Source organism: Lissotriton vulgaris, chromosome 7 (assembly GCF_964263255.1).
Source record: "Lissotriton vulgaris chromosome 7, aLisVul1.2, whole genome shotgun sequence".
Lineage (NCBI taxonomy): Eukaryota > Metazoa > Chordata > Amphibia > Caudata > Salamandridae > Lissotriton > Lissotriton vulgaris.
Window position 1 is genome coordinate 1504869750 of NC_141695.1, and position 23129 is coordinate 1504892878.

At 44.3% G+C, this 23129-nt stretch overlaps 1 protein-coding gene across 2 annotated transcripts in view; it reads right to left on the reverse strand.

Annotated features, from left to right (window-relative positions):
- NDRG3 (NDRG family member 3) overlaps nucleotides 1-23129 on the reverse strand; it is a 392953-nt gene that overhangs the window by 93202 nt on the left and 276622 nt on the right. For both annotated transcript variants that reach the window (XM_086932352.1, XM_086932351.1), the window contains exon 13: nucleotides 2439-2486. In XM_086932352.1, coding sequence (XP_086788478.1) covers nucleotides 2439-2486 — 48 coding nt within the window. The remainder of the gene's footprint in view (nucleotides 1-2438; nucleotides 2487-23129) is intronic.

Consider the following 23129-nt stretch of genomic DNA (forward strand, 5'->3'; position numbering starts at 1 on the left):
ACCTTTTAGAAGCTCTGAATGGCCTCAATCTAACGCAAAGGGTGCAGGGCCCTACTCACCGGGCTGGACACACCCTGGACTTACTGTTCACGAATAACCCCAACCTTCTCACAGCTGCCCCCTTGCCACTCCCCTGGTCACACCATTCTTTGATTCCCTTCAGTTTAACCTCCACCCCTCACCCATGCCAGCCGTCCCATTCCCGGAAGCATGGCAGAAAATGGTACAAAGTCACCCAGTCCACCCTGGCCGCTGCCCTTGACGGCTCCCTGCCACGGGTTAATGGGGATCTGGATCATGATGTTACCGGATTCAACGACTGGCTCTCCTCGGCACTTGATAAAGTGGCCCCCATCTAACCCTTAGTCTACTTCAGGCTAAAACCTTCCGACCCATGGTTCACCCCTGCACTACGCGCCGCTAAAAGTCAGTGCAAAAAACTGGAGTGTAGCTGGAGACTCAATTATAATATTGAGGCTTTAGCCACCTACAGAGCCGCTATCAAAATCTTTCATAGACTAAAGCGCTCTGAAATGAAAGACTACTATGTTAAGAAGATAAACTTTGCCAGCAACTCTTCAAAAACCCTCTTTAAAATTGTTAAAGGTTTCACTAAGCCTGACGCCATGACTAGTAGGATCCCCACGCCCCACCCTCAGGAACTCTGCGATGGCCTCTCAGACTTTTTTAATGATAAAATTGTGGACATATGTTCCACTTTCAAACCCTCCCAGCAAAACCAGGATCATTCTATGGCAAAGCAACCAATACCCACTCATTCACCACCTTCGCCCCTATCAACCATGAAGCAGCACTTTCAAAAATGGCTCTCCTGCAAATCAGGTTCTCCTAAGGACCCCTGCCCAGCCTCTTTTTGCTCAGTTGCCCCCTTCATTATCTCCCCCTGATCACCTAATGGAACACCTCCCTACAGGCTGGAGCCATTCACTCAGCCTGTAAACAGGCCATGCTTATCCCTTTACTAAAAAAAAGTGATGTGGATCCTTTGGTTTTCAAAAACTATCGCCCCATCCCCCTTCTACATAAGCCGGCTAAAGTGCTCGAAAAAATAGCCCAAGAGCAACTCGCCTCCTACTTGGAAGCTAGCCACCTTTTTCACGACTCTTAATCCGGCTTCAGACCCGGCTTTAGCACCAAGACTGCACTGTTGGAGGTATAAGAAAATATCCGGGAATGCGTGGACGCAGGCAAGGCAACAATGTTAGTGCTCCTCAACTTGTCTGCGGCTTTCGACACGGTTCCCCGTGACATCCTGGCAAAGACAACTCAGCCTCAGGATCCAGGGCCCCCCTTTATCCTGGATCAGATCTTTTTTAACAAACCGCTCTCAACAGGTGTTCCTGCAGCCTTTTGCTTCCAGTGTGAAACCCCTGAACTGTGGCGTCCCCCAGGGCTCGGCACTTAGCCCCTTACTCTTTAACGTCTTCCTATCCCCCCTGGCTAAAGTAGTCGAAGCTTGCGGAGTCAGAGTAATCTCCTACGCTGACGACACCCAACTGGTGTTCTCATTCAGCGACCACTCCGAAGCTACCTTTCCAAGTTCAGACGCTGCTTGCTGAACATCTCCTCTTGGATAGCCCTCAATACCCTCAAGCTTAATTCGGATAAAACTGAAGTGATTTTTTTCAACCACCCCGCCCTCTGCCCCTTTCCCTGTGGTGGCCATTGGAAATGTATCCCCCCCGGAACCCGTGTCATCGGCCAGGAAGTTAGGTGTCAGGTTCAACTGTGAACTTTCATCCAAGAGTCAAATCGACCAAGTCTCCACAGCCTGTGTCGGAAAACTTCACCTGATCCGAAAAATTCTCCTCTTATTCCATCAGGATTCTCGCCAGACCATTGTTCACGCACTTATTACTTCCCATGTAGATTATACAAACAGTTGGTACGCAGGGGTTCTTGCGTACCTGATCAGACGTTTACAGACAGTCCAGAATGCCACGGCTAGGTTGATATATAATATCCCTTTTCGCCATTCGATCTCCCCACACCTAAAGAAAGTCCACTGGCTTCCTGTGGCCAAACGCATTCAAGTTAAATCAATGGTGCTGGTTTTTAGGTCACTACGGAGCTTGGGCCCAGCCTACCTGAGAGAGCGGCTCAAACTTGCCCAGTCCAGCCGCGCCCTTAGATCTAATCACCAGCGCCTCCTCATCTCCCCTCGCTTTCGACTGGCTTGAATAGGTGGCAGAGCTTTTGCGGTGCTCGCAGCCAAGACCTGGAACAGCCTCCCTCGGTCACTTCGATTGACTGATTCTGAACCTTTCTTTCCCAAAGGCCTGAAGACCTGGTTCTTTTCAAGGTCCTAAATTACATCCACTGAGTTCATTCCCATCCCTTGCCAGTCCAAGCTGCTATTTTGCACCCATGACAATATAACAACATTTGACATGCATTAAAAAAAAAACTTGCATTACCTTCAGGAGTGTTGTTTTTGTTGGGTTAAGCCTCGAATTACATTCAACCTAAAATTAATGAAATTGAAAAATGATTAGCAAACCCTTTAAACAAAGATGTAGTAGAATGCATTTGCTAAAGAGACTGGTAAAACGACCTGCGGGCAGATGTGTATGTTTATTAATGTCACTGTTTCATTGTTTTGTCCAATTTGTTATCACTAATGTGGCTGCAACTGGGTACTCAGGTATGTCTGACACGGTCTAGAGTGTGCTTAACACAGAAGTAATAACGATAATTAAAACTTTTGTTATCATTCATCTTCCAGTAACAAGTGAACGAATAGTGATGACGTGTTCTGTTAGAGCTAAATATGCAGTCTATATGTTATGAAGTCATACATATTCCTAGCCAATAGATAATGCAGTCAGGTCATACTTTTCATCAACACTCTCCATTTCCCATATATTAGAAGAGGGCTTTAGTAGGGACATGCAAATAGTTTTTGTCTCATGGTTTATTTAATGCAAATCTCCTCTTTTCTCACTCAAATAGCCCCAGAGCCGACCTCAAACGTCTTGTGTACCAGGGTCCTTTGGTTATAGAGGGGAGTCATGCTCAGTGTTCCTATGACACATGGCAGTGTCTGCCAACTACACTTTGACCATGGGAGTGGATTTATGAAACCACAGAAGCACTTCTATAAGCCTCCTCATTGAAGCAGGGTAGTCTTGCACGAAATCCAGGCGTGTAGTATGAAGGGTGTAAGCATTTTAAATGCACCACCTTATGCCTGCGTTAAAAGAGGGATCAACACTGTTTTGGAATACCAGTATAGCCTGCACATGTTTAATCTTTTACCCAAATCCCTGTTACCTCACCACCACCAAGGATAGAAAAAAGACTCTGGCACCAAAATAAAAGTGATCCCCATCAACAAATCCGATCGCTAAAAACGTGGCCCATGCTGGCAAATAAAGGCAGTTTTGAGCTTGTAAAGATAAGCTATAGGTGTTTTGAAAGGTATGGGAGACTCCCTGCATTTGCCTTTGCTACAGGTAATGTTTGTGGGAATGTCAGAAATAAACACTAAAATCCAACCCTCAAGACCACAAACGGGCAAAAACTAGCCCACACTGACTAGTGAGATAAGCTCTTCTGGCACTTGCAGACTGTCCTAAAGGACTGTTAGATCCTACCTACCACCCTAGCTGGTAGGTCTTTATTCCCTTACAACTTTGAATCATTTCATTATCGATCTAGGGCACTCGGGGTTCCGATGAATAATGTGGGTATTGAGTCTAAATCCTGTGACATAACCTAGAAGAAACATCACAAGAAACAATGATGTACGGAGTGCTGAAACTTTTCAAACAACCCATTGTATTTTGGTTGTCACGTCACCCCAGTTTGGACTCAGCCTTATGCAAATCATTCTTGACCCTGCTCTCCATGGGAACAGTCCAGCCCTTACTGCCAGGCCCTCCCTGGACCGGAAACAAGCATCCAGGGACCGGTTTCGGGGTATCACCCCATCATCAGCCAGGTTATCTTGAATCCAGTGGCGCAGTGAGCAAGGCACCCATATTTGGGCATACCCTTAGCCACTTCAGACGCACATAGCATCACTACAAAATAAAATGATGGACGGTGTGCTGAAACACTCGCCCCCAGTCACAGATCTGGGTTTAATACATTGTTATTTTGTTGGCCATGTCAACCCAGTAGTGGTGTAGCTTGCTGCACCACTGGGCCCATGGCTGAGCTGGTTGGTCCTTATTTAATTTTTAAGTTGTGGATCTACCATATCCATCACACCACCAGTCACTCAGCCCTATAACACGATAACCGCACCTCGACATCATCATGCATGACAACACTTCATATATAGGCTCAAAAAAACAACACTATCGTAACCACACACCCTACATGGTGTAGCTTGCTACCTGTGAAGGTAAGTGCTTCAACGTCCCACATAGTAATAGCTATATAAATGGTACAATACAATACAAAATATTTCATCAAAATCGAGAAGGCCTAACTACGCCCCCAATGCCCCCTTACCCATTCCTCATAGGCCAGGAATTATACACAGTACTTTAGGCATTTCAGCTCTTGAAATTCATTTGCTCAATAAGTCTGGCAGGGGGGCCACAGTCCATTTCAAAGGTCTTCCCCCAAGCTTCCGAAAGCCAGTGTACATTTTTCAAAAGCTAGAATTTCCCACACTCTCAATATCCTGTCGTGCAAGGTTGGGGTGTTTCTCCTGCCGTATTGTTCTTTCTCCCGGGTGAGTCATTCCAAGTATATCTATCCCAGGTCATGAGGAATCTCAATATTAAATTGTTTTTATTGCTTACAGCACCATGTCACAAAATTCAGATAATTTATCACACTGCCACAGGATGTGTGCGAATGTCCCATTATCTCCGTTGCCACTCTAGCATTTTTTATATCTGGACCTGGTTCCATTTGTGAACTTTGGCAGGAGTTCCTCCGTTCTCTTTGAACTGATCTAAGCTCATGGCCATGCCATCTTTATACAAATGTCCAGTTTGTAGCATCCCTCTCGTTTTTCAGGGCTGCCTGCAGTACCACCTGTCAATGGTGAGATGCATTGCGGGTGACTTAGGAGCAGACAGAGAAATGTAATGTCCTGCTGACTGCACCAATTCATACCATGGTCAGTTAGTAGAGGAACTAATTTCTATCCCCCAAGACAATTAGGCAATTTATCAGCATCATGTTAGCAGCATACCCTTATCTATTAGACCGGTTTCAACAGTAAAATAGGATTGAGACTGGATAGGTTTGTTACTGGAGTATGAATTACCTTAAATAAGGGACAAGGAGGTGTTTGGCAAAAGGGGAACAGTTTGTTTAATTAAACATAGCAGCCGGGAGAACAGTTCCAGGCATAGGGTCTGATGTCTGTCTCAATTCACATTTAGTTGGCATCCTTCTGAAACACAAATTTTAACAGGTTGTATAAAGCTCTAAGGTGCAGAATATATGGTGAAGAATGTTAGTTGCTATCTTAGAGTCATAAATTAATGGTCAAATGGTTACTCCAGTTGGGCCTCTACCTTGCGTGGACATAATGTGCCCAGTGGGTAATGTGACCCGATGTCTGACATGGGGTGTGCGTGATCACTGCATGTGCTGTGTTCCAACTGGCTCTCTTCCCAACTCATGTAGATCTGATTTTATGGTGTTTTAGGAAGTCGTGTACCGCTTCCAGCCATGTGTGGTTTATTGGGATCATGAAATGAAAATAAATTTATTGAGCGCGATTGCTGCCCAAGGGCGTCCAAGCGCTGAGCTGTGCTGAGGCGGAAATGACCAAGAACGGAAGTTTTAAGACACAAAGACACATCATCCTCTCTTGACCATTATAATGTTGCTGCACCCATCTGTGGGATTGATCGAGGGTTTCGTGTTCGTGCTGTCATCTGCCAGCTTTGCTCCATCCCACCTGTGACCTATAAATTAGTCACCCCCGGGCCTGAGTCTCAGAGCTTGCCTGACTATGTATGTGTGAGTCAGGGTTAATGTGGAGTTCACAACAGGCCATTTCATCAATAAGGACGTGATTTCGTTTTCATATATGAATGTATTGTTTTCCATATCAACACTATCCTCCCTCTAGTTGAGTAGTCAACTACACTATCTAACTTCTGCACAAGCACTATTGTTTTATTAAGCTCCTGCTGTTACTCTTACTCTCTTTTGACTAGGAAATTCTTTCTAGTTACTTGCATTCCACCTAATTTGAGGACTGCGCTTTTACAGCAGGTGAATCCTAACTGTACAGCCCCACGTGTCGACAATCACAACGATAACGGGCAACAGCGATTTACACAATACGGATAACTACTGTGGGAGCCAGGAGAACCAATTGGAAAACCACACCTGCTCAGGGGCACCTCTCTCCTCACGCAGGTCTCTTTGCACATTGTGCAATGCTTGGATGCCAAGTGTCAGAGTTCCATTGTCAATCTGATTCCCGGGAATAAAGGTGCAGAAGGCCACACCAATCTTGGCACACACCCCTCCCTCTGTTGCAGTCATTAAGTCCAATGCATATCAGTGCTGCATCACCATGAGACGGATTGCTCACAGTTTTTCCTTGATCAAATTGAGGGCGAGCTTAGTGTTGTTCATCATTTTAAGCAGCTACCATCTGGTTATTTGAAGTCAGTGGGCATTAGCTTTTGTCTGCAGGGTAAAGTGTATAGACCCTCCTGTTGATGCTTACACATCTGTTAACAGTCTAAATTCTTCAGGAATGTCTTTTAACTGAGCCCTGTCAAAATAGTACACAGATCTTGTGTCATGAGTTTAGTGCAGCAAAGTGGTTGTTCTATAACTGCTGTGGGTGAAAGTCAGATGGTTCTTCTCTAGGAAGGACTAGGATCGGGTGTGCATGGTTACTAGGGAACAGAGTCTCCACCATTCGGGGACAAGCCGACTATAGGCAAACTTGCCAAATTGCAAGTAGTAATTCATCAGCATGGATGGGCCCATTGAATATCCGGAATGTGCAAGATCATGGCGCAGTTAGCATTTGTGCCCATCAAAAGCGTACCTTTATCTCTGAAACAAAAGGAATACAATGTTAGCTTCTGAACAATCAGAGGTTGTTCTTTCCCTTCTAACAAAGAGTAGCCCCGCAATATGGTGTCCCATATTCCTGAAATGGGGTGAATATGCTCTCATTCACCCCTCCCCCATGTGACTCATCCCCTTTTTACTCTTGAGCTGGGCGGTCCAACACAGGAATTCTGTGCCGGGAGACCACTTGTTAAGAAAGATTGGCCCAGATATGCTACGGGCCACACTTGAACCACAGATGTAAGCAGGAGGGAACATGTTTGTGCACCAAGTTGGTGGTTTTGCTACCTCAAAGAATCTCTTCTCTGGAAAGTCTCGGGCCAAACAGTGTCTATGGAGCCCCTTCTACGCATGCTGTCAGCTCAGTTTTCATATCATTAGGTTCTGTGAAGAGGTACAACGCTGTTGGGTTCGTGTCGTCTTGAGTTAGGTTTACAACTACCATATTCTGTTCTAGGCTGTTGGGCTGTATCTTGGCCCTTATCCAACATAAGTAAAGTGAATAACACATTTTGCTTTTCTGGGGCTACCTCTTAAGACAGGTAAAGCCTATCTGCAATTTCCTCATGTGGAGTCAGCAAACAGACATAACATGCCTGGGTGATTCTTGGGAACCAACTGAATTCATGTGTTGTATCAAGTGTTATGTAGAAAGGCGCAATGTAGAGCGTGTGGGATGCTAGTGTTCTGGTTAGAGAGATCCCTAGCCAGGCACTGTAATTCTGACTAGAGTCCCTTTCGACTCAGCAGTTCCTCAAAGGTAAACAAGTGGAGGATTACCCATAGTAGACAAAGAGTAAATATGCACAGAAATAAACATAGCATTTGTGGTGAACTGGTTGTTCGAGGTGGGATTCTCTTTCGAGTCATCTGTGTTCTTCTGTGGCTGTGTTTCTTTTGCCCAACTGGAAAATGTGCGCAAAGAATAGTTCATGTAATCGCCATAGAAGGGCTTGACTACACTTAGGAATGGCGCAACCACTCGGGTGTTAAGCAAGTTGTGCTTTTTTACTCCTTCCATTGGCGTAATTGCGGAAATTGTCTTTTTTCACCTTCTTGTTTTAGTGAAAATTAACATGTCGCGTTGGTGTACTTTTGTGGTCTCCTTTGTTACCTGGTTTGAAAAAGCGATTGATGGTTAACTCACAAACATTACAAATGCTTTGTAATTAATGGCTATCGGAGTCCTTGTATTTTTACAATAAGGATTGTGATCGCGACCTTCCACTAGTTGCGATCTAGTGAGGCACTGTTGGGCATGTTTTCAGGGAGTAAGGGTGGTTATTAGTTATCTGGGCAGACTGACTCTTTTTATAAGCCGTTGAGTCCCCCTCAATCCTAACTGGATGCTTAGATTGGTGCAAAATATATTTGTTTGGAGTTTCATGAGCATAGAGAGGGATAGCATCATGTTTTAGCTAGGGTTCCATGGATGCCACTAGTTTTCAAAAAATGTGTCTCACATGGCGTGTGAGAGAGCGCCGTTGCTGTGAGTTGCATCATTCAGTCTATATGTGCACTGGAATATGTGATGAGGGGGCATGCAACAATTCAGTGCTGCTAGGGTTTGCAATGTGCCCTGGGATCACATGTTTATGCATCTTTCTGTTCCCAGCATGCAGTGTGATGTGGCGTGTCCTGCCCTCATGTCTTCCAGGTACCAGGCTTTGTCTGATTTGGACCCAGCCTTTGTATCGGAATCCTTATTTTTGGGCTAGAATTGGGCAGTTTTCTTTAATTTCGGGAGTTTCCCTGAAGCTCATGAAATCTATTGCTTTGCTGGTCATGCTTTGTGATGGTGGGCGGCTGAGCTGTGCCCCCTTTTCTCCATCCCATGCCACCTCGTGGTGTCCGACGTTGGGACCAACTGCTTTCCCTCGTCGCAGCCCATTAGGTTTGGAGTACCGTTGGTTACTATGCTTAGTATAGAGGTGAACGCATCCAATGCCCTGCACTTATCTGGAGCTAGAGTGGGGTGTTGGGATCCCTCTTCCCGGGCTCCCCCTCTACCTCAGACCACACCCTGCTTCTCAACACGCTGGTGGGTCCGCTGTCCTTACCTTGTGGCTGGGGTCTCTACAGTAGTGTGTTGCCCAAAGAATTCGGAAGGGTTTAGCAAGATGACCAGTCATGGGATATCAAAAAACTTGACAGTTCACAGAAGAATGCTGGTTAAGCTAGTTATTCACCTTGCAACATCACAAACGTAGAATCCTGGACCTTTGATCAAAATTTGCAAAGGCCTGCTGGATGACTATGGAAACAAAACAAAACGGCTTCTGCAAATCAGGGACGCCTTGTAAAACCCCCTTCCCCCTCAATTGGAGATCTAGACTCGACATCATGTTGAGTCCACACTGCTTATTGGCTTCTTTGTGTGCACGATGTGGAATCTTTTGGTGTTTTACCATGACAGACACACAGGAATCCTGTTTCCTGCCATAGAGAATAGCTTTGTTTTAGAACTGAAAGGGGCTCCCATTGGGGTGGAGGCTTCTAGCTTTTGGAGGTGATGTTGGGACTAGATACCATGAAGGAAACATTGGCCCTCAGCATGGTGCCCGAGAATGGGGACCCTTCGACCTGGTAATCGGAACGCGTCCTTTTTTACTTTGGTCGCGGGACCTGGGTGACTGCTTTTTAAATGCTTTCTGGGTGCCACCCTGCCTCACTGTCAGACTGTCTTCCCCCTGGGGCATGGCCAGCGAACCCCGCCGTGGGGGAGTAGCAGCAGAGTGGGACCTTAGCTCATGAAGACCGCCAAGGTAACCTGGGTTTTTCACTGTCTCATGGGGTCAGCATTGATGTTGAACTTTAGTGAGGATACCCTGTCGACTCAGCTCAGTTGCTCTGATTTTCTGGACCCAAGTACAAATTTGAATTCCCACTGTTGTCTTATTGGTCCTTTTTTGGTTTGGTACAATTAATTTTTTGGGCTGGGGGAAGGGGGTTGGGGAGGATGAAGGTAGGTGGGTGCTGGTCATTAACCATTAGGTTTTAAGTTGTTGGGGTAATTCCTACTTATGCTGGAGGTTTACTTTACTGCACATTTTGGCTCAGATTGCATGAAGGCCTTACCTTCCCATACAGTTGTTGTAGGGTTTCCACTTTTCAGTACGAACTGTTCGTTGGACAACATAAACGTTGGGATTGGTACCAGATTGATTCTTTGCACCCCCTCAGGTAATGTTGGACTATATACCTGCTAGCTCATAGTGCCACAATAAGTACCCCTAACCCTAGGAAGGTAGCAAATGGTTCGAGCAACAGGACTATCCAGATCGTGGTAACAGATGTAGAACACTTTCGCTCAGTCACTCACGTCCTCTCAAAGAGATATACAAGAAATACACAAAGATGCGTTTTCAATGTTTGAGCCATCATGAATCTTGTATAAAATGAGTGTTGCAATGATTAACAGACAGAAGCAGATAAAAGTGATTAGCAATATAAGGACGGTTAACAGAATGAACAATTCTACCCTTGTGCTAAAACAATGTATGTATGCTGGCAGACAAGTACTGTGTATAGTGTACTCCTCCTATGCATCTCCTAACCTAGATGTCTAGGGCGGGTGTTCTGCCAAAAATCCCCTATTGAATTATCTAACCCCATTACCTGAAGTCAAGGTATGTTGGTCACAAGTTGGACATCCCTCCTCGCAAAGGGAGAAACAGAAACTTCCACACAGCTGTGACCTTGTACCCGCATCCTCTAATCAGACTATGAAAGTATGTGTGTATAACAACCGTGTTAATGCCTCCGTGCTGACGCTCTAGCTGAGCGGACATTGTTTGTCTATTTGATAGCAATGTCGCCTTACAGATGCAATAACAAACATTTGCACAATGTATGTCGAGGCCTTGTATGTTCACAGTGTCAGGATACTGTACTTCCGAAATGGTTTTGTAAGCAAACACATTCTGCACTGTCACGTAGGCAAATGTATGTCAAAAGTAATGGTGTGAAAGAGAAGGCAACTTAAAAAAAAAAATAACTTGTTTAAGTGTCAGTGTTGCTTTCCAGGCCAAATTGAGCCACGCAACACCCACTGCTTGGACATAAGTCGACTAAAGCTATCGAAAATAAGAAAGCTTATGCAAAATAATGCCACAGCATATATAAAAGATGTTTAAAATATCTTCGTAAAATCATTCAAAAAGGCAATCATACAGTTTAAAACCTAAACCATACAGAAAGAAATTATTAAAACTATAAAAGCAAAAAATAGAAATTAAAAAATAAAATCCAATTTAAAAGGAATTTAGATTGTTAAATACAGTACAGCAGCACACGTGGTGCCAGCTCCATTTGATCTAGAAATGGGACATTCATTGCAGAGAACTGGCAGCACTTAACACACTTCAGTGAGGATACACTAGATACCATGATACGTAGTGGTTCTTTCAATTCATCAGACCCCATTTGGAAGGGATGGTGGGTTTGGCCTGTGGACACAAACAGGTGTCAATCTAGATTCCTGGGTAACACCGAAGGGTTTAGGATCAGTAGGCCTGATCAGTGATATGTACAAACAGAAAACTCGGGATGGTGACGTCAGTGTTAGGAAGTTATGCCTAGATTGGCTACAAACCTCAACTTTCTCCTAGGTGAAACAACAATTGTCCCTTCTTTCTGATTACATGGATCTCAGGGATTTTTTTTTTAGGTCCCGGAATCTACGTCAATAGTGCTTTTCGTACACAATGTACAATGAGCTGTGGAAGGTTTCTGTTGGGCTTGGCCCTTTTTGCAGGTACACCCCTAAACTTTTTGCATTTCTCCCAGCCTCTTTCTCTGTGTAGTGGTAGTGGTTTTAGGTCTCTGGGCACTTTAGCACTGTGGTCCAGTGTAAAATGCGTGCGCTCTGTGGTACATTTAGTGAGAGCTGCCTGCCCTCCTATAGGAATGCATGAGGGATTCCCTGCTCAGTGTGTGGCAGTGGTAATTCCTGTTAGGAGAGTAGCAGTATGGGCAAGTTTGGTATGTGTGAAATTATGAGAAGCTGCGCAATGGTGTGAGCAGATTTATTATGACTAAGTGAGAAATGCCACTTTTAGAAGTTTCTGTGTGCTTTGTGTCTGCCTGCCTAATGTGAATTGCATGTCTGGTTTTGGAGGGACAGGGCAGGCTGAGCCAGACGTGGGTTGAATAGAGAGATCTGCATTTGGAGTATGGGGAGGGGTGACCCTTTGATCTGTGCAGGGCTGTGCCTGGCAAGGTGAATGATGGCTCCACCTTCCACTGTGCGTCTGATGACAGACCCCCTCTTCCTCAAAGGCAGGATGTAGCCTTCTAAACAAAGTGCTCCAGGATCACACCAAACTGGTTCTGGCTGGGTTCAGTGACTCGTGACTTTTGAAAACAAAGTCTTTTAGTGGTAAAAGTAAAGGGGCTGGGACCCCATGAAATGGTTCAGTTCCATGGTCCTCTTCTAGGATGATGTGCTGTTCCTGATCCTGCTGGGGCATGCTGCTGCTGGGGCCCAGGAGGAACTGCCAAGAGGGCTTGCCTCCCTGGGCCCTGCATTTCCCCCTTGATTGCGGAGGACTTTTGCTTTTGGAGCTATGGCTCCCTGTGCCCTGTGAGCGCTATGGCATTACATCAACAGTACTAGTTTTTTTCAGCACATGGTCTAATGGAAAGACTGATAGTCATGGCACACAGAGCTGGGAAGTATACCATGTTGCACATTGAAAAAATGAGACCAATTACCTTTCACTGTGGCTGATACACCATCCACTGACTGGATAATCCACGGTTACATCACCCTACTAGTCATGACCTTTTAATTCTACTATTGTCTCCGATACCAACAAGAAGGCAAATATGAACCGCTAGGGGAAGGATATGTGTCTTAGTATTGTGAATTTCTGTTCAGGTTTAGATACAGGAATGGTGAAACTGAAGTTTTTCTTAGTGGTTCTGACTGAAAAGGTGCCTTAAGTGCTCCTTGGTTTGCAAGGCCATTTCTCTCCACAGTGCATGCAATGATTGTGTGTCTCCACAGTTACCACCTCACTGCCACCGGCTCCAGACAAACGAGGAGCTGAGCAAATTGTCAAAGCAGAATTGGGAGCTGCCTGTGAGTGAGGTTCGGACGCCGAGCTGAGCCACGAGGCGCAGGGTGTCTCCAGTCATCCGAGGAAACACCCGTGAGAGCCCGCCAGGGGCTGCTGATACAGTCTCCCGGCCGAGTGAAAGGCTGGGAGGCAGCCTATGCACAAGGAATTATCCCAAAGCCTTTAAAGCTTTAAAAGCAGCGACACAGACTGTAAACGGCTGGGAAGAAGGATACGGGTCACTCACATCTAAGGCTTCTAAATAAATTGTAAGAAGGCCCAGGGGGGAAAAGCAGAGCACGGCTTAAGTCAAGGACATGCAGGTTGGCACAACAAAGAGGGGGACACAGGACTATCTGTCCCAGCCAGCATTGAGGCCGTTGCCGCTCCCGTCAGCCCTCAGCGCCTGGAGGTGCTTTAAAACACAGCACGGGCTCCAGCGGCGTGGGACACCCGATTTCACTGCCACACTTGTTTGTTTCGGCCAGAGGGGAACACAGGACTATCTGTCCCAGCCAGTATTGCGGCGGGTGCCGCTCCAGTCAGCCCTCAGCGCCTGGAGGCGCTTTAAAACACAGCACGGGCTCCCGCGGCACGGGACGCGCCCAGGCCAACGGCGAGCCTGTCCTTGCCTATCATTGCCCGGAAGAGGCTGGGCTGGGCAAGCCCTCTAACATTTGATATCTTGGGTATCGGCCTGACCTAACTCGTACTATTGCTGGCATTGCGACATACTATTATTCCGTTGCTCACTGCCTTCACACTTGTGCTGTCATTAACATCGGGTTTAAGAATGAGTAAGCACAAGGGAGTGGAGGGTACCCTAGACACCTTTATTGTTAGGGCAGAATCAATGCTTAATCAGGAGATACAACTGACTGAGAGGCGCCTTTCTCTTGACCCACTAACTCTGCGGCGCTCTTCTTTGAGACACATCACGCAGTGTGAAACCCCTCATACTCAATCGTCTTCCATCTCACAGCCTGGTGGGCCACCCCCCTGCCTCTGCACTTGTACCGGCTCCGGAAGTAACCGTGGTATTTACCCCGCAAGGGTCTGGCATGGGCATGAGAATTCTTATCTCTAAGACCAGCGATGAGGATAAAATAAAGGAACAACCAGCGAAATGAAGGAGCGTAGAGGGTTCTCAAAAACCCAAACCTATTAAACAGAAATTGCCCGACGTGTAAAAAAATGTAATGACATGTTCCTGTTCAGTTGGTACGCAGACTGAAGCCCCCTTTCCTGTTTTTCTCAAAGTGCATTAGTGGACGCTGCTTCAAACACTTCTGGGAAGACAGCTCATGATAATGTTCTAATGTATTTTAAAGAGCTATTAGATAATAACCTTGTACCTTTACAAGGCCGCCTGGATCACATGGATATCACACTGACCGCACTGATTGATAAATTAGCAATTCCACAAACCACGCCTAACTAAGTGGAGTGTATGGGCATAGCTGCTCCAGTCGCAACTGCTGTTTCTGTATCGAATGATGTACCTAATGAGGTTGTTTCTGCCTCACTGGACAAAATGTTGATCAGGGTTACTGCCATTGAGGATCTTTTAAGATTAGGGCAGAGAGTTACCCCCAGTAATTCTTTGAATAAACCATTACATTTTGTACGGGATGAAGTTACGGTAGCCCCCACTTTGCAGACTGAACCCGTACATATTGTAGATAATGTGCCAGAAAGTTCTAGGGGTTGTAAGTAAGTAAGTTTTATTGTATGTAGTTAATTAAAACCTTTACAATATTGTTGCATAAAAACACATGTTTTAAAAATATACAAATTCTCAAGTAGTTAAAAAAGAAAGCTTTCTAGAAGTCCATGTATTTAATGTAATTGTGGCAGGAATTTCAGTATGTCTGTTCGTTACACTTCACGCATCCGGATTCAGGCCTTTGGTTTCCTTTTTCTCGGTGTTTTGTATTAGCTGCAGTGCCTTTTGACAAAATCTGGCGGCCCTACAAGCTGTCTGCAATTGATGACTGTTCAGTGCTAGCATGACGGCCGGGCGGCATGATCTGATTTGAAAAAAACGGAATACGTGAAGTAGGTAGTAACGTCTCAAGTTTTTCAAAGAGGGGCAAATGCACAACATGTGCATCACTGATTCTTCCTTTTGTCCACATAATCTGCAGTCAGGGGTCAGCCATGTTTGCTTCCAGGCTGGTGTCTGGTCTTTTAAGGTGGAGGTTCCCAGCCGAAGATTTAGAAGTGTTTTTTGGGCGCTGTGGATATGTGATTGACTAAGTAGGGTTGCGGCTTCATACGTGGCCAACACCGTCCAACCGTGTTTTTTCTTTGCTATTAGAGCTTTGTCTAATAACCATGATCTTTGCTTTGCGGCCCCGTTGGTCACTTTTTTGAACGCCGCAAAGGTTTGGTTTGTGTTCCATGCCTTTTCCAACTTGAGATCTGACAGGGCGTTCTCACATACTGTTTTCCAGGCGTTTTTCGACTGTCTGATTATTCATCTCAATCCAACAGAGGCCCATGAGCGTGTCCTCTTGAGCTGCTCTTAATTTCCAACATGTTTTTAATATGGCCGCTTGTCTAACTTGGTGCTGATTTGGTAGACCAAATTCTAGGCGAATCTGCGATTGGGATACGAACCTCTGAATCTGAAAGTTGTAGTAGTACCTCGCTCAGAGGTCCCTTGACTCTTAATAATTTAAGAGAAACTCAGCCCATATCCATTTCCTGTGTATCCTCTACAGCTAGGGAGGAGATTAGTCTGAATCGACCCCCGGAAACTACCCCATATATCATCATTTTGGCCAATGCACCCCAGCTCCCTCTCACGGTTAATGAAACGTGAGAGGGACTGAGAAATAAAACTGTTGGCTCGAAACTAAAACTCGGGCTTACAGAGGTCTTGTTTGGGGAGTTTAAAATGGTAAGACTAGTACGCTGGGTGGGGACTAGAGATAAAAAGCTTCCCGGTGACTGCATTGTTCTCACTTTTAGATCACCTAAATTGGTACAGGAGATCCTACGTAGACTGGTAATGATTTTATTATCAATAACGGCATAAATGTACTGCCCCTTGGTTTTTTATCCCCCAACGAATTAGGTCAATCCCTCCCGAAAGCAGAGGCCTAATAATTTTAATGCACATTAATGTTTTATGTTACCTTTGCACAATAGATTTGATATCCTGCCATCCTTGGATGATATAGACTGACTTATTTCTTTGCCTGGCCCCATAGTGCAAAGAGGGTCTTTTTTATGTAATTCTTTTAGTTCAGAATCTATGCCCTCTGTTGCAAGGATACCTGTTCATGATGTTCTTAGTCCGAGGTCTGCTATTCCGGATACTTACTCTTATGGCCCACTGGGGTTATCGGCTGGTGCCAAGCCACCTAGTGAAGTCGTTGGCAATATCACCAAGGGGGCACAGCTGTGTAACGTAAACACGTTACATTCACCTTTATTTTCTAGTTCTGCCCCTTCACCCAATGTTATTAATAATATAGCTGTCTGCACTAAGTCTGTTGCTCAGGGTGAGCCTAGGCCTAGCCTAATGAATATTCTTTCCTGGAACCTGGCGGGACTAGCTACTAAACTAGCTGATTCCGCCTGGTTAGACTTCATATATAACTTTGATATCTTGTGTTTCCAAGAGACTTGGATGGACGTGGTTCATCACATCAATGGGTTCAAATCTTTTTTTTTACGCCGGCCGTACCTTCGAATTGTGGGAGGAACATGGGAGGCTTATGTATAGATTTATTCCATAGGATGAATTTGAGCAAGATCGATCTTACTGAATCTAATACCTATTTTCAGGTCCTGAAATTGAGCATTGATAACACATTGTATTGTCCTTGCTAATTTTTATAATAATATACCTAACTCGGCATCTGAGGTAGTATTAAGTCAGCTACAGAAGGTCTTGGATAAAGCACAAGGGGGAAATAACAAGGATTTCTGTAGAATGTGGGTTGGTGACTAATTTGGGATCTTGTCCACATGCAGCAGACGGTAATTGTGGTCTATTGTCTGGCGATGAGAAAGATATCTCCCATTTCCTGCATACTCCGTTTGGGGATCATTTAAATTTAATTAAGTTTACCCATGATTTGGATTTTGCCAATGATCTTTGTTCACCTTCCTCCCCATTTAGTCATACTTTTAACGGCCGTGGGTTGTGCCAGACCATAGATTTTTTATTAATGTCAAACAGACACGCTGGCAGGATACCTAATTTTAAAATGTATCCAGTTGCTTTCAGTGACCATTATCCGCCGAGTGTCATTTTAGATTTGCCGGCCAAAGTGTTATCTAAAAAACACGTGGCTGCACAGGCCTCACAAGATATTGCCATCAATTGGGTCAATGGCTATACTATGAAATGGTCATGGATAGATTTACTCCAGTTAACTAAGTCACTTTTGACCAGTTGTAAAACAGATTTCTTCGCCGGTCTTGATGAGACCACCTTGGACTCTAACATCGTTAACTCTTTCTGTAAAATTACACAGGCTATACAAACTAACTTAAGATCAGAGCCTCAAAGATCTTTTAAAGATAGGCCAGGCTGGTTTGACCATAGGTGTAGTAAGGCACATGCAGCCTTGATAACCGTCCTACACCAGCCCATGAAAGATCAGGAAGCCATTAAAAGGGCCAGGGCGGCGTATAAAGAGTCCCTAAAAGAGCGAAAGGAGGTCATAAGGAATGACCTATGGCAGGCTTTAAAGCAAGCATCAGCCATTAAGGATAAAAAAGGGTTTTGGAGGGCGGTGAACGCTCAGTTTCTTGCTACGCAAAAATTACCCAGCATTAAAATTTCGATTGGGGAGGATCAATGGGTGTCTCATTTCTCTAGATTATCTTGTAATTACGATGACACCCCCCAGGGGGATGATCCTGGACCTGTTTTGTCGAACTTCCTCCCAATCGATATTGATTTTAACACGGAGGAGGTAATCTTGGCCAATAATGCAAGCAAGGGCGGAAAAGCCTTGGGATCAGATAGTATACCAGTGTACTTATTTAAATCTTGCCCCCTGTTGTTGGGTCCACTGCTTACTCTGGTCCTACGGACTTGTTGTACTTGCGGCCGCCCTCCGACCTGGACAGAATCAATTCTTGTGCCAATATTTAAGAAGGGGGATCGTAACAACCCGGCTTGTTACAGACCTATTTCATAGCTAGATTCTCTAGTGAAGGTAGCCGGGCACGTTATTTTAAACAGACTGCAAATGTGGGCGAGAATGCTGGTGTTATTTCTGAACTTCAGAATGGCTTTCACCAAGGTCTTGGCACTGTGGAGCAGAGTTTTAACTTCTGCCTCCTATTGGGGAAATATACACAGGCTAAAAAGGGGAGCCTATACCTGTGTTATGTCGACCTGAGCTCGGCTTTTGATGGTGTTAACCATCAGAAGTTGTGGAGCATACTGGAGGTCATGGGGGTGGAAACCCCTTTAATAAATTTCTTGAAACAATCATATCTTGATGCCCGGGGTAGGGTTCGTTATGGGAGAACAGGAGAACTTAGTGATAACTTCCCTGTCAGAAAGGGGGTAAGGCAGGGGTGCGTACTAGCACCTTTACTGTTTACCCTCTATATAAATAGCCTGGGGGATACCCTATCTAGGGATTGCCTAGATATACCCATTGTTGGCAAACGGTCTATTGGTGTACTTTTATATGCCGATGATGCAGTTTTAATAGCTTGTACACCACTAGGCCTGTAGAGACGAGTCACGAGTTTTGTGTCGTATATGTCTAATTAAGACCCAAATGTAAATATCGCCAAACCTTTTACAATGAAGAGCACTCAGCCTTCTACTAAGTGCTATGATATTTTTATTGGTAACAACAGGCTGTAATTTGCCAAGCCTTTCTCTTAATTGGGTATTGTGATTGAAAACAGGGGTTCGCGGGCTCCAGCTATAAATTCTAGAAAATTGCTCTTTGCTAAAGCCGTGGGGGCCCTTTTAAATTTTGCTAGGAAGCTAGGCAAGCGTCCTATCAAAGATCTGACAATTTATAAGGCCAAATGCATTTCAACTGCACTGTATGGAGCTGGCATTTGGGGCTATGCAAGTGTAGAGTCCATTCAGAAAAATGAAAATAGTTTTTTAAAACTTCTTTTAGCTGTACCAGACAGCACCGTTATGTATGTTTGTTACGCCGAACTGGGACTAGCATATGTGTCCGACTTAATAAAAACACAGCCAATACTATTGTGGCATAAAGTCTGGAATGGTATTTCTACCAGTCTTAACCGGGACGTGATAAACGACTGAATTTACAAGGGGCTTCTCGTATTCCCTGGCTGGTGTATGTCAAAAAAAGTCTGAATGACATGGGTTATCCAGAGTTTTTTTTATAAACCTGACATCTGACTTCAATTACGAGGAAGGTGTTAAAGTCCCTATGCCTTGGTCATCTGGAGATGCTTAAATTTTCCTCCAACATTATGAAATCAACGGTCCGTGCTAATCAATTGATTCTGACCGAACCAGGGTTACAACCTTATTTGTCTTTTAACTTTTAATTTGAGTATATACACGTTAGGATGCTTTTGACAAGTTTACTTCTAGGCAACTTTCATAACATGGTTTCATTCACCCAAATTAATGATTGGTCACGTCTTTTGTGCCCATGCCCGTGCGGTGACATCTCTCCACACTCGACAATACACGTTATCTTTTCCTGTAAGTTTTACACCATAATCAAGAAGAGATGGATCATACCCATTTTTAAATCACAAGGTTTGAGACAGTGTTGACCTGCATTTATTAAACTGCAATTTTTGGATGATGAAATCTGTACTGGCCATATAGCTATATTTTTTAAAGGGGTAGTTCGATCTAGAAACTCGATGTAAACAGCGTCCAGCGTAACTGATTCTCGATTTTATTCACGTCAGGGATGTTTAAAGAAATCTGTATTGTATTTCTAATGCTCTTACATGAATTGATACATTATGTTTTAAAAGGCTTTGCTTTTATGATGTGCTTTTGTGATTTTATTGTTTTTAAATCGAATAAAGCGTATTTTGAAGTTGATGGTGAATGATCATGGTTTCTGCGGAATGGAACTGGGCATCGCTTATCTGGTGACGGGTAATTCCATAGTCACTTGTACACAAGTACTGTTTCCACCTGCCCACACAGTGAGGGAAGCAGTGCTATGGCCTTCAATAAATGTTTCCAACAAAAAATTTGACTCTCCAAGCAAACTGAAAGCTATGCTATGGCACAAAGATGTGGCCTTAACTTCAGCCAAAGACATTTCATCTCCAGGCTGCAAGGTCCTCGTCTGAAATGCACACACTACTGCACACAAACTTCGCACTGCATTTTGGGGAGCTAGCCCATCGTATCTTTAACATGTCTGATACGAGAGGAATAGTGCACTTTTTTTAACAGATCAGCTCTGGTTTATTTAGCACTTTTCAGATGATATTCGGAGTTATACCATCTTTCATACACTGTGTTGGGAAGCGTACTCGGAGGGCTCCTGCTTGTCCGGCTACTTGTGGCGGGAATACGGATTTTGTTCTATCTGTTACGCATTAGATGTCCCAGTTCAACGCAGAATGGAGACAGCACTGCTAGTGCTGCGCTGCCGTGAGCGCATGATACATTGCTTTGGCACACCTCGTTGTCAGCAACTAAATGAGCACTGGTTCTTATCCTTCATGCTGGTCTGGCTTGATTGCATTCAAACCGTCTTCCACTATCTGCTTTGAAGCCACTAATGCGTCATGAATATACGTCTAGGATCAGAATTGGTTGCGCCACCGGTCATTGAAGTACTGATGGACCCCTTAAAAGGTCCACGAGTATTGCTGTCCTCCGCATATTGCATTGATGATGAATGCATTCTTAGAGCCACTCTGGGATGCTTCAGCTCGTAGTGATGTGAACAGCTCTGTAGAAAACTTGGGGGATATGACGCCTCCCTCAGCAGCTGCTGTGCGAACTGGATGGAATCGCCTTTGCTCCGTAAACACGCTACGAGGTGCACCTCTGGGAACGTCTGCAGATGTGGGTAAAGCAATGTTGCGTCTACCACTCGGAACATAAACAATTGGCCGTTTCCGTGTGGGGACAAATCGTTCTCTTTTTTTAAACAAAATAAACCAAACCGCTTTTACTTTTTCCAAGCACCATGGCTTTCTGAGTGCTTGGGATATCAAAGGATATAAAGAACTTGAAGACGTTTTATTAAATATTTTGAAGTGAAGTCCACTTTTAGATGCTTTTGAGTGTAGTGTTTAAACGTTTTTAAAATTGTCGGTTGGCATTTAAAAAAAAGCTTTTTAGATATTGACACTTAGTATGAGGAGCAAGTGTTCTATTCACAAGTTAGGCCCATGTAGCAAAGCAACTTATTTCTTACATTGTACTCACAAACAACATTTTCAGCTGTGGGACCTTTTGCACATATTTGTGTGCATGACCATGTTGGATTAGTTTCCCTGAAACTAAACTTGTTTACACATCTACCTTCGCACAACATTATCACAACGCCCTGAACATCATGTAGAAGGTCTAGTTTCGCACTATGTACAAATGTCATCACTATCTCCATCCACGGGTGACAGGGCCATTTACATATCCATAACATCACAAATCTATACGTACCTCGTTAGGCTGCTTTCTATTTTATAAGATGAGCATCCTGATAGATTAGCAGAGGAGGCACTTCCGCTGATACCGAGGATCCTTGGGTGCTGAGAAATCACCACACAGCGGTCTGACATCTTGTGATGGGTTTTCCAGTTCGTAATCAGGTAATGGGGTTTAATCGTCCCTTGGGGGGGATTCTTGGCTCTAAACCTACACACACACTCTAGGTACACTTATAGTGGGGTTCGCATAGTACGAGCATGCTCGATTACTGCCTTGTTTTATATGTCCACATATATACATTGTGTAGCACCATGGTAGAACTATATCTACTATCTACACTTTTGGTGCTTGTAATCACGTTTATCTGCTTCTGTCTACTAATCATTGTAGCACACAAATTTTATGCACGTATTTTATGCATAAACGTTGGTTCAATAAATATTATTGAAAACATCCCACTTTGTATTCTCTGTATATTTATCTGAGAATAACTGAGCACGAGTGACTGAGCGCAAAGTTCTGTATTGTTTCCACGATCTCTGAAGAGTCAGGGTTGTCAGTCAGTCAAATACACTTTATTTGATTTGTTAAAATCATAAAAGGCATAAAAATTTACATACATACATATAAATTGGGCAATTCATGTATTTACAAACTCAGTGCAAGGCCCTTTTGAACAAATACACTACAATTAATCAGGTTAAAATCAACATATATAATAAAAGCAGTCAGGATAATACGTTGGGTGGCGCATTTTGTTTTAATTCTAGTTGCCACCACTAAAAAACTGGCCACACAAAAAATGATGCAGGTGCTACTCAACAACTGAAGATGGATGAGAGCGGGCCTGACTTGGATAAAGCCGGCCTCTCTCAAGATTGGTAACAAATATTTTTTTCTTATGTCCGAATAAAACCCGCAAAACATAATGAAATGCATGGTATCTTGTTGCGAGAAATTATCACAGTTACAAGGCGGACCACCTTCAGGTTTGACCCACGATTGGTAGCTACCCAGGAAGTGATGTATCAGATTGAATCTACATGTGGTTAATAAAAATCTGTGAAAGGGTTTAGTTACAGTTTTAAGATATGGCTCAAGGGTTGTCATGTTCAGTGGTAGCCAGAAAACCATTCACTCCCTGGTAAGGTGGGGGGGCTTACAGTGGCATTGTGAGCTAGCTGGTCTATAGGACAACATATCCTGCAGGGGTGTCCAAAATTAGTCTGGGCGCCAAGTCCGTAGTTTATGTTGTCCAAAGAATGTGCAGATCCTACAGATTAGTAGGAACTACACGGCACAGGAGAACCTTTCAAGTAGCAAGATAAGTTTACTACAGAAGCATTACAAGCCCTGTGGTGCGAAACCTCCTTGCATACTAAGGAACCATTCAAAGCACTCTTGCAGCTGGAACTGCTGAGAAAGAAGTC